Source organism: Littorina saxatilis, linkage group LG9 (genome assembly GCF_037325665.1).
Source record: "Littorina saxatilis isolate snail1 linkage group LG9, US_GU_Lsax_2.0, whole genome shotgun sequence".
In the NCBI taxonomy this organism is placed as follows: Eukaryota; Metazoa; Mollusca; class Gastropoda; order Littorinimorpha; family Littorinidae; genus Littorina; species Littorina saxatilis.
This window is the reverse complement of record NC_090253.1, coordinates 28,757,498-28,770,030: the sequence shown is the minus strand read 5'-3', so window position 1 is coordinate 28,770,030 and position 12,533 is coordinate 28,757,498. Positions and strand designations below refer to the sequence as shown.

The 12,533-nt window shown below is 43.4% G+C and overlaps 1 protein-coding gene and 1 long non-coding RNA gene across 3 annotated transcripts in view; one reads left to right on the top strand and one right to left on the bottom strand.

Annotated features, from left to right (window-relative positions):
- Positions 1-12,533, bottom strand: part of LOC138975795 (solute carrier family 28 member 3-like) — a 55,888-nt gene that overhangs the window by 22,403 nt on the left and 20,952 nt on the right. For both annotated transcript variants that reach the window (XM_070348548.1, XM_070348547.1), the window contains exons 2-3: positions 903-1,045; positions 349-641 (exon numbers count right to left, since the gene is read on the bottom strand). In XM_070348548.1, coding sequence (XP_070204649.1) covers positions 349-641; positions 903-1,019 — 410 coding nt within the window. In that variant the 5' untranslated portion in view covers positions 1,020-1,045. The remainder of the gene's footprint in view (positions 1-348; positions 642-902; positions 1,046-12,533) is intronic.
- LOC138975794 (uncharacterized) lies at positions 9,998-11,118 on the top strand. Its single transcript, XR_011458753.1, has 2 exons — positions 9,998-10,397; positions 10,678-11,118. It is a non-coding gene; the product is annotated as an uncharacterized lncRNA (long non-coding RNA).

Sequence of the window (12,533 nt, the reverse complement as noted above, 5' to 3'; positions counted from 1 at the left end):
TCTACATTGTACTGTAACAACTATAGTACATGTATGGGCATACTTCTACTCTTAAACCCAGCGCTCCCTGTAAGAAAAATTTAAAAAAGGGGGGGAGGGGGGTAGCCATGGAAAGGTTTTACTATGCGTGGCTGCTGACTCGCGACTGCGCACGGCTCGCTTCCCTTTCTCGCACCGGGTTAGGGAATAAAACTGTCAAATCAAATCAAATCAAATCAAATTATATTTTTCGAGGGTTGTGGCATAAGCATTACTGGGTACTGTGTACTGTGTACCCAGTAAGCCTACATACTCGTATCTAATTCCACGTGGGCTCAACGGGAACATTCAAAATACAAAGCCACTTACTTGTAGGCCATGGCTGCGATGAAGTAAACAAAGTAGAGAACCAGCAGGACAAGGTAGAAGAGCTTCGACAGCAGGTCAGAGTTGTCCGTGAAGAATCCATACACAGCATCTTGAACGAAGCCCACGAACTTGGAACAGCGGTCCTCGCGACCAGACCCCTCCTCCTCCTCCTCCTCAAGCACCTTCTCCCTCGTCTCTATCCCCACTTCATCCCCTCCGTTTAGCACTGTGATGTCATCGCCGGGGGTCACTGGAGGCACCGCGATGGCTTTGCTGACAGGGGGAGCCGAGGGCTGTCAAACAAAACATGAAGAAATGTCATAATCATTTTATTTGGCGTATCGTAACATAAAACAGCTCTATTTCACCCAAATAAGCAAACATAGACGTTATGCTGTCCTGTGAATAAGGAAACTTGTATGAGACTCGTCCGTTCCACAACCCAGAGACTGGGTGATACAAGGTTCTAGACAAAGGACCATCCACACACACACAAAAAAAGAGATTAAAAAAAAAATCGCAGATCGAATAAAAGCATCAACTCTGGTACCGACCTGAGCACCATTCAACTCTGTAGAGTTTTGGGCAAAAGTAGCGTTGGAGTAGGTAGGGGGTGGGCCGTCGTGCTTGATTGCTTCTGGTTTGCGATGATAGGTCGTAAGCTCCGCCATCTTCACCTTTTAAGACTCAGGGCCGGCTAGACAGATACAAAAATAATATAGTTATCAAATGTTCTGATTTTCGAACAATTTCTCAAAAATGGCAGCTGGAAGTGTTTACCCTATGAGAAGCTGTGCAAGTTCTTCTTCTTCTTCTTCTTCTTCTTCTTCTTCTTCTTCTTCTTCTTCTTCTTCTTCTTCTTCTTCTTCTTCTTCTTCTTCTTCTTCTTCACGTTTATGAGGAAATCCCTTTACAGGGCAACGATCCTCATAACGTTGTGTGGATTCTGTTTACCACAGTAACACATGGCACACTATCGTGCAGTTCTGAGCTGACTCGACTGACTGAGCTGGTGATCAGTTGGGCAGTATGATTACTGTCACAAAACGCTTTCCGTAGGCGCGCTACCCGAGTTGTTTTGATGCACGCTGCAGTGTTTTTTTTACATTTAGTCAAGTTTTGACTAAATGTTTTAACGTAGAGGGGGGAATCGAGACGAGGGTCATGGTGTATGTGCGTGTGTGTGTGTCTGTGTCTGTGTCTGTGTGTGTGTGTAGAGCGATTCAGACTAAACTACTGGATCGATCGTTATGAAATTTGACATGAGAGTTCCTGGGTACGATATCCCCGGACTCTTTTTTATTTTTTCGATAAATGTCTTTGATGACGTCATATCCGGCTTTTTCGTGAAAGTTGAGGCGGCACTGTCACGCTCTCATTTTTCAACCAGATTGGTTGAAATTTTGGTCAAGTAATCTTCGACGAAGCCCGGACTTCGGTATTGCATTTCAGCTTTGTGGCTTAAAAATTAATTAATGACTTTGGTCATTAAAAATCTGAAAATTGTAAAAAAAAATAAAAATTTATAAAACGATCCAAATTTACGTTTATCTTATTCTCCATCATTTGCTGATTCCAAAAACATATAAATATGTTATATTCGGATTAAAAACAAGCTCTGAAAATTAAATATATAAAAATTATTATCAAAATTAATTTTTCGAAATCAATTTAAAAACACTTTCATCTTATTCCTTGTCGGTTCCTGATTCCAAAAACATATAGATATGATATGTTTGGATTAAAAACACGCTCAGAAAGTTAAAACAAAGAGAGGTACAGAAAAGCGTGCTATCCTTCTTAGCGCAACTACTACCCCGCTCTTCTTGTCAATTTCACTGCCTTTGCCATGAGCGGTGGACTGACGATGCTACGAGTATACGGTCTTGCTGAAAAATGGCATTGCGTTCAGTTTCATTCTGTGAGTTCGACAGCTACTTGACTAAATGTTGTATTTTTGCCTTACGCGACTTGTTTCTTTTTAGGTGCGTCACCCCTTGATTGTTGTGGTCCAATCAGAGCGCGACCGAGGTGATATCGCTTGCGCGTGTCAGAGATATCTGCCAACACGCCGAGAGAGAAGGTTAAAAGACAAGACAATTACCATGTTACAATAAACAGACACAGAAGAAATTGTAGATGTAGCAAAGTTTTTGTTTGTTTTGCATTTAACACTTTCTACCCCACCTATGTTGAACAAGTTGTTTTTTATAGCCGAGACCAGCTGTGCTGCAGCAGGTCACTCAAAATTGTCGTAACTGTGTAATAACCGTGTATTAACACGCTGGAATGCAGGCGTTAGATGGACGTTACAGGAAGCGACTGAAGTGACTGTGTGTACGGATATATCCGTACCAGGTCAGATAGAGCCATATGAGCGGGTACGAATATATCCGTACTTGGGAGACAATGAGTTAAGTTAAGATTGTCAATGTTGAGCAATAATGATGAACAATTGTCTCTGTTTATATTACTTCTTCCTTGTTCGATTGATATATTATACACCACTGGTTTGCATGATTGTTGCTTGGAACAATTCTTCCTTTCTTTCTTTATTTGTTTTTTAACGTCGTTTTCAACCACGAAGGTTATATCGCGACGACGGAAAGGGGGGAGATGGGATAGGGGAAAGGGGGGGGGGAGATGGGATAGAGCCACTTGTTAAGTGTTTCTTGTTCACAAAAGCACAAAAAAAAAATTGCTCCAGGGGCTTGCAACGTAGTACAATATATGACCTTACTGGGAGAATGCAAGTTTCCAGTACAAAGGACTAAACATTTCTTACATACTGCTTGACTAAAATCTTTACAAACATTGACTATATTCTATACAAGAACCACTTAACAAGGGTAAAAGGAGAAACAGAATCCGTTAGTCGCCTCATACGACATGCGGGTGCAGAGAAATAAGGATGTGGAAAAGAAGACTTTTGGTAAGTGAAAGATGATGGATCCAGTCAGGTAGAAATCAATCAATCAATCAATCAATGAGGCTTATATCGCGCATATTCCGTGGGTACAGTTCTAGGCGCTCTGCAGTGATGCCGTGTGGGATGAAATTTTATACGGCCAGTAGATTGCAGCCATGTCGGCGCATATTTACCTTTCACGGCCTTATTCCAAGTCACACGGGTATGGTAGACAATTATTAACTGTGCCTAAGCAATTTTGCCAGGAAAGACCCTTTTGTCAATCGTGGGATCTTTAACGTGCACACCCAATGTAGTATACACGGGGGGTGGTTCGGACACCGAAGAGAGTCTGCACACAAAGTTGACTCTGTGAAATAAATTTCCGCCGAACCTGGGATCGAACTCGCGCTGACAGCGGCCAACTGAATACAAATCCAGCGCGCTACCAACTGAGCTATATCCCCGCCCAAGATGTACAACAAGAAAAGAATTGGAAATCTGCAGGGAATAGTAGGGAGAGTTTTCTTGGAAGGAAATATAGGTGAAAGGACTGGTAAGGCAGAAATAAGACAAACAAGAAATTCCTCCGAGGTAGGAAAAACACCCCCGTTGGTCAAAGGGAAATAACCATTCTCACTGCACCCATTCTCACTGCCACCAACTGAGAAGGTTATTTCCCTTTGACCATTAATATGTCCCTCTATAAGTCCTTGTAGAATCTTAATCCACCAATAACTCCCTAACCGTGTGTTATTTTTGTAAGGACCGTCTCAGGAATGTATAGAACCTGTTCACCAAGTTTGGTGACGATCGGTCCGTTCATTCTTGAGATCTATATGCGAACACAAACACACAAACACACAAACAAACACATCGACCGAAACCTATACACACCCCTATACCGGGGGTGTAAAGAAGAGAAGAAACAGAACCGTTAGTCGCCTCTTACGACATGCTGGGTAGCATCGGGTAAATTCTTTCTAGTCCCAACCAATATGGGACTCCCCCCTAACCCGCGGGGGGTGCTTGGAACAAACCAGCGTGTATTTTGCATACGTTCAGTGTATTTTAGGTAGTCTATTTAACAGGACTTACTCAACTCGTATCATGAACACGTGCTGTCTGATCTTTTCCGTCTTATCGGCTTCGGAGACCGGTCTCTTTTCGAGGAATGCAAACTGTGAAAACTACATCCTACAATATGACTGTGTACTTGTGAATCCTTGAAACCTGTGATCTTGTGAATCTGTGCCATTCTCCTGCTTCAACTCTTTGTGTCTGCTCTGCAGTGCGTTGTCTAACGTGGTGACATTGTGTGACATTTTGTGTTGTGGTTGTGACCTTGCGCTTTTGACAGTGACTGTGCATTACCGGCTGCTCCTTTCATAACGTGCGCCGCGCTTTGCTGTCTGTTTACCTTCTCCTCAGTCAGGATTTTTTTTTCTTTTTTTTCCCTCTAGTCTTGTATGCAAGCCTTGGCTCGCCTGGGCCCGTATGCATGAACTAGAAGTAAGAAACACTGGAAGTAGAGGCCTCTTTTCGAAGTGGGAACTCCCGAAGTCAACTTTCTAACACTGTTCACAATGCATGAACTGACTTGAACGCCAAAGTAGTGACAGGTCAAGGTCGGGGAAATTGGGGGAATCCCTACTAATACGCATGCGCACGTTTCTATCAACATGGCAGTCAACGAAAGAGGCAAGGCACGTGTGCCGCTCAAAAAGAAAGTAGACACGGAGGGGCGTTCTGCACCTTTTTCAGATGGTGAAATTGCTGTACTCTTGACAGAAGTGTTTTACGAAAGAACGGTTATTCTGTCCAAATTTCAGAACAGTTAATTAGAAAAAAAACTTCACAGTAAACACCAAGTTTACAGAACAGTCTAACTGTTAAACATAAAGACGCTGTCTGGTCCAAAATTGCCAAAGAAGTGTCTCTCTCTCTCTCTCTCTCTCTCTCTCTCTCTCTCTCTCTCTCTCTCTCTCTCTCTCTCTCTCTCTCTCTCTCTCTCTCTCTCTTACGACACATGCACACACAGACAAACGTACACTCATGCACATACTGACACTATGACACAAGTGACACTGACGGCACACATAAACACACACACACACCACACACTGCACACACACACACACGGGCGCGCTCGCGCGCACACATATACACACACACACGCACCCATACACGCACGCACACAGTCACAAACAAATAACCACACACTCACTCTCTCTCACTTTCTCTCATTCTCTCTCAATCTACACTCATGCATACACACACTGAAACTATGATGACACAAGTGACACGTCACACACACACACACACACACACACACATACACACACACACACACACACACACACACACACACACACACACACACACACACACACACACATACTCACCGTAGTGACACACATATACACACGCGCGTACAGTTGAAAACATGATATGATTTTTTCAAATCATAGGAAGGTTTCTTTTGCAAATGAATAAAATTAACACAGAGGCAAAACCCGGTTTTTGCAGCCGGAATGCAATTGCGGAGGCTTAAAAAGGAAAAGATTAATTAAAAAAAAAATATATAGCTCCCGGCGGAACTTGAACCCGGAGCGAATGAACGAGAGTCCGGAACCGTTACCACTGCACTATGTTACTCGTGTAGAATAGAGGCATGATGAAAAAAGGCATTCTGAGTTATTCAGTCGTGCTGGTTTGAAAGCTCGCCACCTTCGCCGAATGACTCGAGCACGTTTTTTTCGGTCAGCAACTGATCGAACTGTCGCTTTTGAGTCACTCTGTTTTATGTCACAGTCCGTGTCTATGGTGCAAGGTAGGAGACCGTCTCATTGTAGCCAAGTTACGACAGTTGCTCGATTGACGCATTTCACGTCTTCGATGTTGTGTCTGAGATCATTTCCCAATGAGCTGCCTTTAAAAACGGAATGTCCTGCAATTGTAGTATGCGCTGGAGGTTTCTTTTGGATGGGTAAGGACCCTTGAGATGCGATATCGTCGTATAATTATGTCAAGCGAGAGGCCCTTGACATTGGAAGTGGGAACTTCGAAAGCAAAGTTGCCAGCTACTCGGTATGCACGAGCTAAATTGAACGCCGAAGTAGTGGCTTCGAGAGTTCTGAGGTCAAGGTTGAGAAAATTGGGGGAATCCCAATTAGTGCGCATGCGTTTGTAAACGGTAGGCTTGGTGACCAGAAGAAACAAATCTCATCGCGAGTTCGTAAATGGGCAAACGTTGATCGCGCTGTAGCTTTTACAATAATTGTTGTTTTTAACTGGTTGAACGAAAGCTGTGATGATTGTCCTTAAATAGAATGACTGTCTATAATAATGATTTCGTTGACCAGAATGTTGGGGACAATAAAAAAAGGTTGTTTATGTGGTAGCGAAGTCGGTTAACTTAAAACTCTTTTTGTAGTGTTTTTTTAATGATTGTGTATCGGTAAAACTGCTGGACAAAAATAGTTTGGTCAGAGCGAATGTTTGTGTTACTGGTAAATTTAAAAAGGCAGAACTCCAGTTTTGGGGAATCAAGATATAAGGTGTAGTGAAAAGAAGATAAGTTCAGCGAATTTCATATTATTTGAGAAAATGTGTGTCCGAATTTTTAAAACAGAAAAATTGTTGTACTTAGGTGTTTGTAAATTACGTTTGTCCTCGTTAATTGTGAAGAGGATGTATGTTTATATAAAGTTCAAAGTCAAGATTGGATTGTTGTAGCCTTCGTGCGTGTGTGCATGTGTATTAGACATAATACATAGACATAGAACACTGTATTATCTCAATTACGATAAACTCGGGTGTGGTGAATCACAATAAACAGCATAAAACGTAAGAACATGAATAAAATATCAAGGCGCAAATATAGTCAGCTCATCATAGTGTGGGGAGTGGGTACACACACACACACACACACACACACACACACACACACACACACACACCGTCGAACACACACATAACGTCGAACACACACACACACACACACACCGTCGAACACACACACACCGTCGAACACACACACACCGTCGAACACACACACACCGTCGAACACACACATAACATCGAAAACACACACACACACACACACACACACACACACACACACACACACAAACACACACACCCACACACCCACACACACACGGCACGCGCGAACACGCAAACAAACGTATGAAGGAACAGACGCACAATTATACCCGCACGCACGCACACACAGGCAGACAGGCACTCGCACAAATACATACACACACACACACACACACACACACACACACACACACACACACACACACACACACACAAACAAACACACACACACACACACAGATAAAGCAATGACAAAAAAATACCAGAAACTTACACTTAAACACTCGAACACACACACACACACACACACACACACACACACGCACACGCACACAAACACACGCACGCACACAAACACACACACACACACACACACACACACACACACACACTCACACATGCACACAACGACGCCCATTTTCATAGAAACACAGTAACCCCCTCGTATAAGCGGGAATGAAAGAGTGGTGGCCAATGACCCAGATCAACAAACAAAAGTCAAAGCTGGCAACTCAAGTTTGTATTCAGGGAAATTTGCACGAAATGCATGCAGAAGATACGACGTTTCCCTCTATTTTCTCTCTTTTGGAGCGTCAGCTCGGTTTGACATGAAAAACTGAAGAAAAGCCCTGCCTTTTTGCACTGAGAAACTGTGGAAGTAGCGTGTTTACTACTGGGTCTGGCTGTAGTACATTTACCCTCATTTACTTCCTCGTTAGCTTCCAAAGTAAACTCTTTTTTCGTCCCATGCATGCGAAAGTGAGGATGTACTTCCGATGTCACTAAAAACTTTAGAAGTAGTCGCAAAATACCCTGAGTTACTTCCTCGCTTTGCTTCGAGGTAAACCCTTTTTCCGGCCCATGCATACGAAAGTGAGGCAAGTACTTCCGATGTCACTCAAAACTTCGGGAGTTGTCGCGAACTTCCCCCATAAGCATACGGGCCCTGGTGTTTGTTTTTCTGTGTGTTCTTGTGTGTCTTTTCTGCGCCGCGCTAGTGTACCGGCGGTTGTCTCCCTCAGACCTTTTACCATAGCCTTGCTGCTATTTGTTTACGTTTTCTTCATTTTTTCAGTTACCCCTCTAGTCCTGTACGCAAGCTTTGGCTCGTCTGGTGTTTGTTTTTACACCCCCGCTATAGGGGTGTGTATAGGTTTCACTGGATGTGTTTGTTACACCCCCGGTATAGGGGTGTGTATAGGTTTCACTGGATGTGTTTGTTTGTTTGTTTGTTTGTTTGTGTGTTTGTGTGTTTGTGTTCGCATATAGATCTCAAGAATGAACGGACCGATCGTCACCAAACTTGGTGAACAGGTTCTATACATTCCTGAGACGGTCCTTACAAAAATTGGGACCAGTCAAACACACGGTTAGGGAGTTATTGGTGGATTAAGATTAAGAGTGACATATTAATGGTCAAAGGGAAATAACCTTCTCAGTTGGTGGCAGTGAGAATGGTTATTTCCCTTTGACCAACGGGGGTGTTTTTCCTACCTCGACGTACCCTTTCGCAATGGACCCTGTGTTTACGCGAATAAACATTCTGACTTCTGACTTCTGACTTCTGACTTCTGACTTCAGACTTCAGACTTCAGACTTCTGACTTCAGACTTCAGACTTCAGACTTCTGACTTCTGACTTCTGATTTCTGACTTCTGACTGTCTCTCTGTCTCTCTGTTTCTCTGTGTCTCTGTCTCTGTCTCTCTCTGTCTCTCTCTGTCTCTCTCTCTCTCTGTCTCTCTCTCTCCGCATGTAATAAAGTTCTGAGTTCTCTGACGGGGGTGTTTTTCCTACCTCGGAGGAATTTCTTGTTCTGTGTGTTTTTGTGTGTCTCTCTGCGCCGCGCTAGTGTACCGGCGGTTGCCTCCGGCCTTAGACCGTTTACCATAGCCTTGCTGCTATTTGTTTACGTTTTCCTTTTTTCCCCCTTCTAGCCCTGTACGCAAACTTCTGGCTTGCTGTGCCCGGTCTTTATGAGCATTGTTTTGTCCTTTGTTGTCATGGTTTTCTATTTCTGGCATGAACGATGAGTTGGGATAGTGACGACCTCTTTGACCTCAGCTTCCTTTCGGAGCTACCACGGGACACATCCAGGCTTAGCGAGGAATTGTGGAGCTTTCACATTCCACCTCTACTGGAGAACTCTGACCTGTCCATTGAATTTGGGTTGGTGGCAGAGAGCCCCGCAAAAAAAGTACGAACAGATATGCCAACAAAAAAAAACCTCGAGGGTTAAGGCCCAGGCCTCCCAGAAAAAAGGACAAGAAAACCAAAAACCAAAACCAGAAAAAAATCAACAGCTTAAAGTGCCAGAGGCGAAGCTCAGTAACCCAAATCCAAAAGAACAAACAAAAATGGACCCGAAAGCAAAAGTACAAACGCACTGAGGTGCAGGCCGGAGTGCATGCCCCAAAACAAAGTCTAGAGAGAGATAGTCATGACGGGACTGAGACTGCATCCACGTCTAAATTAAAAACAGCTCCAGTAAGTAAAAGCAATGAACCAGGACAGAAGTCAGTGAGGCAAAACTCAGACGAGACAAACACAAAACATGTCTCTACAGTGAGCAAACATAACGATTCAAAAATCCAACATCATGTTCCTATGCACAAGACAGTTGTCCCCCTGTTACGAAGCGGTTTACTCGTATTTGTGGTAATGTGTATTGTTGTAAATAGAATAGACTATAGCGATGGTCAGACATTGGAAAGGGCTATAGGCTGCATACCGTCACGTTGACCGCAGTTGAACCTTTGTGTAACTGACAAGGTTTTTCACGTGCAAGTAATGCAGGCGACAGCTCACTGGCAATGTCATAGCAAGAACGACTTTGTAAAATCAGTCGCCGTCAAGGAGCCAAGCTCGACTCATGTTTTTCGTAACACGTTAGCAGACGGGCTCCTGTTTTAGGTATCTGACTGAAGAAGGATGAAGACTGACGAACTTTCCCTATCAGTCTACGTGATATCTTCCATTTTCATATTCATGCCAGGCCGGCGACTGTACTAAATGTTGGCTTTACACTCTTTTGAGGTATGTTTGAAACCGGTTATATTTTCATGTCATGTTGTCGTATGTGAGAAGAGTGACTGGTTCTGTGTTTAACGTTATTGTGTAGGCCTAAGCTATTGTGCTACACTGCTTAAACATGTGAGGGTTTTACGTAACGTTTTCTTGACTTTAGAAAACAGGAATTAACGTGTAAATAATTATATTGGCTCATGCGGCTTAATATGTTGGACGAGTGAGTATTTTTATTGTGCGAGTGAAAGAAACTAAAGACAAGTTGATTTATGGACTATAAACTTTACAGTGTTCCAACTGGAGGGTTTCATCGCCGGAGGCTGAACTGAACCAGTCAACTGCGGCTTGGTGTACATGACCATGGCATGGAGAGCTGGCAGGGTTCTACAGTTAGCCGCCGAGACGGACTGGAAGGATCAAGGACTACGTCAAGCAATGGTTGCGGTGTCGTGAGGACTGGTGCATCCTTGTCAGTCGTCTGAAGGACTTACAGCCATACCAACATCTTGAGGGCCGAAAGATGGCAGTAGGGTAACGTACAGTAGAATACCTATTCGTCTTACCTGTTAAGCTGCTTTGTTTGAGCCAAAAGGTGTCTGCGTCTTGGACTGTAGAGTTTCTTGCGGTGTTGTCGGCCTAGAGTACTGGTCGAAGCCCGGAAATGATTTTGTGATGTAAAAAGCTTTGTAAACAATAATAATTAGTCTTGGCAGTGTCAAGATCCATTTAACACCAGGTTTTTGCGTGTGTGAGTGCGTGTGCGCTTGTGCCTTGTAAGCTACGGTAGCGGACAACTATTCAGATTACATTCAAGTCTGTAAACAAATACTAAATTTATAGAGTTGTGTAGAGGCATTTATGATTGTCTAAAAACCGGGCTATACCACTCCATAACATCTGGCGCCCAATAGTGTTTGTTTGTTTGACCCTTTAGCAGTATTGTTTTCTATCTCAAGGCACGTGCGCTTACACGGGTGTGAATGATTGTTTTGTTTGTCCTGTTTGTCCAGTAACATTTTCAGATTTGATTTGATTTTTGATTTGATGTGTTGACTGGTATATTCTTGCAAGGCCAAGGTCTTACTCGAATTCATTTTTCTTCAAATTTCTTCATTGTTGTAACTTTGCTGTTCTGCAAAGGTTTTCAGAGATTTTGTTGTTGTGAATAGTGATACTACTGTAGTCATGGCAACCATAGACACTAGTGAGTTTGATGTTTTACATCAGCAGTTCTTACATGAAGCGCAAGTGTTGGGGCTCACTGATCGTGAAACTAAGCGTCATGTAGTGGATAGAATGAAGGAGGAGAGAGAACTGAAAGCGAAGATGAAGATAGAGGAGAGAGAAATGGAAGCGAAGATGAAGATAGAGGAGGAGCAAAACATGAGAATGTTTGAGTTGACACGGCGCATCGCTGAAGAGAAGGCAGACCTAGATAGAAAGATGGCACAGGCTAGACTTGAGAGAGGAGATGCTGATGATGATCTTGAACTAGATGAAAATGGCATTCTGATAGAGAAAGACGAGCCTCAGAATAGGAATACGCATAGGCCTAGGATGGTTCTACAGGCTCCCAAACCACTTCCATTCGATGAGAAGAATGAGTCTATAGATGCATATCTGTTTAGGTTTGAGCGTTACTGTTCAGCTGCAGGATGGCCACAAGATCAGTGGATTACGGCTCTTTTGCCAGGCCTTAAGGGGAAAGCTTTGACTGCGTATTATGAGTTAGCTCGTGATGTTGAGGTCAGCTATGAAGAGATCAAGATTCATTTGATGAAGAGATACTTGTGTACAGAAGACGGATACAGAAACAAGTTCAGAGCGGCCAAACCAGAGAGTGGCGAGACTATGGATGCTTTCTTTAGTCGTTCAAAGTTACTGTTTCAGCGTTGGTTAGAGATGGCGGATGTTGACAAGTCTTCGGCAGATCAAGTGATTGATTTGATTCTGAGAGAGCAGTTTGTAGCCTCATGTTCTCCATCACTTGTTGTCTTCTTGAAAGAGAGAGAGCTTCGCTCTGTACAAGAGTATGTCACGGTAGCTGAGAGATATAGATTAGCCCACCCTACTCAGACCATGTCAGCTAAAACCAGTGATGCATTGTTTGCGAATGTAGCTTTCACAGACAATAGGCAGAACACG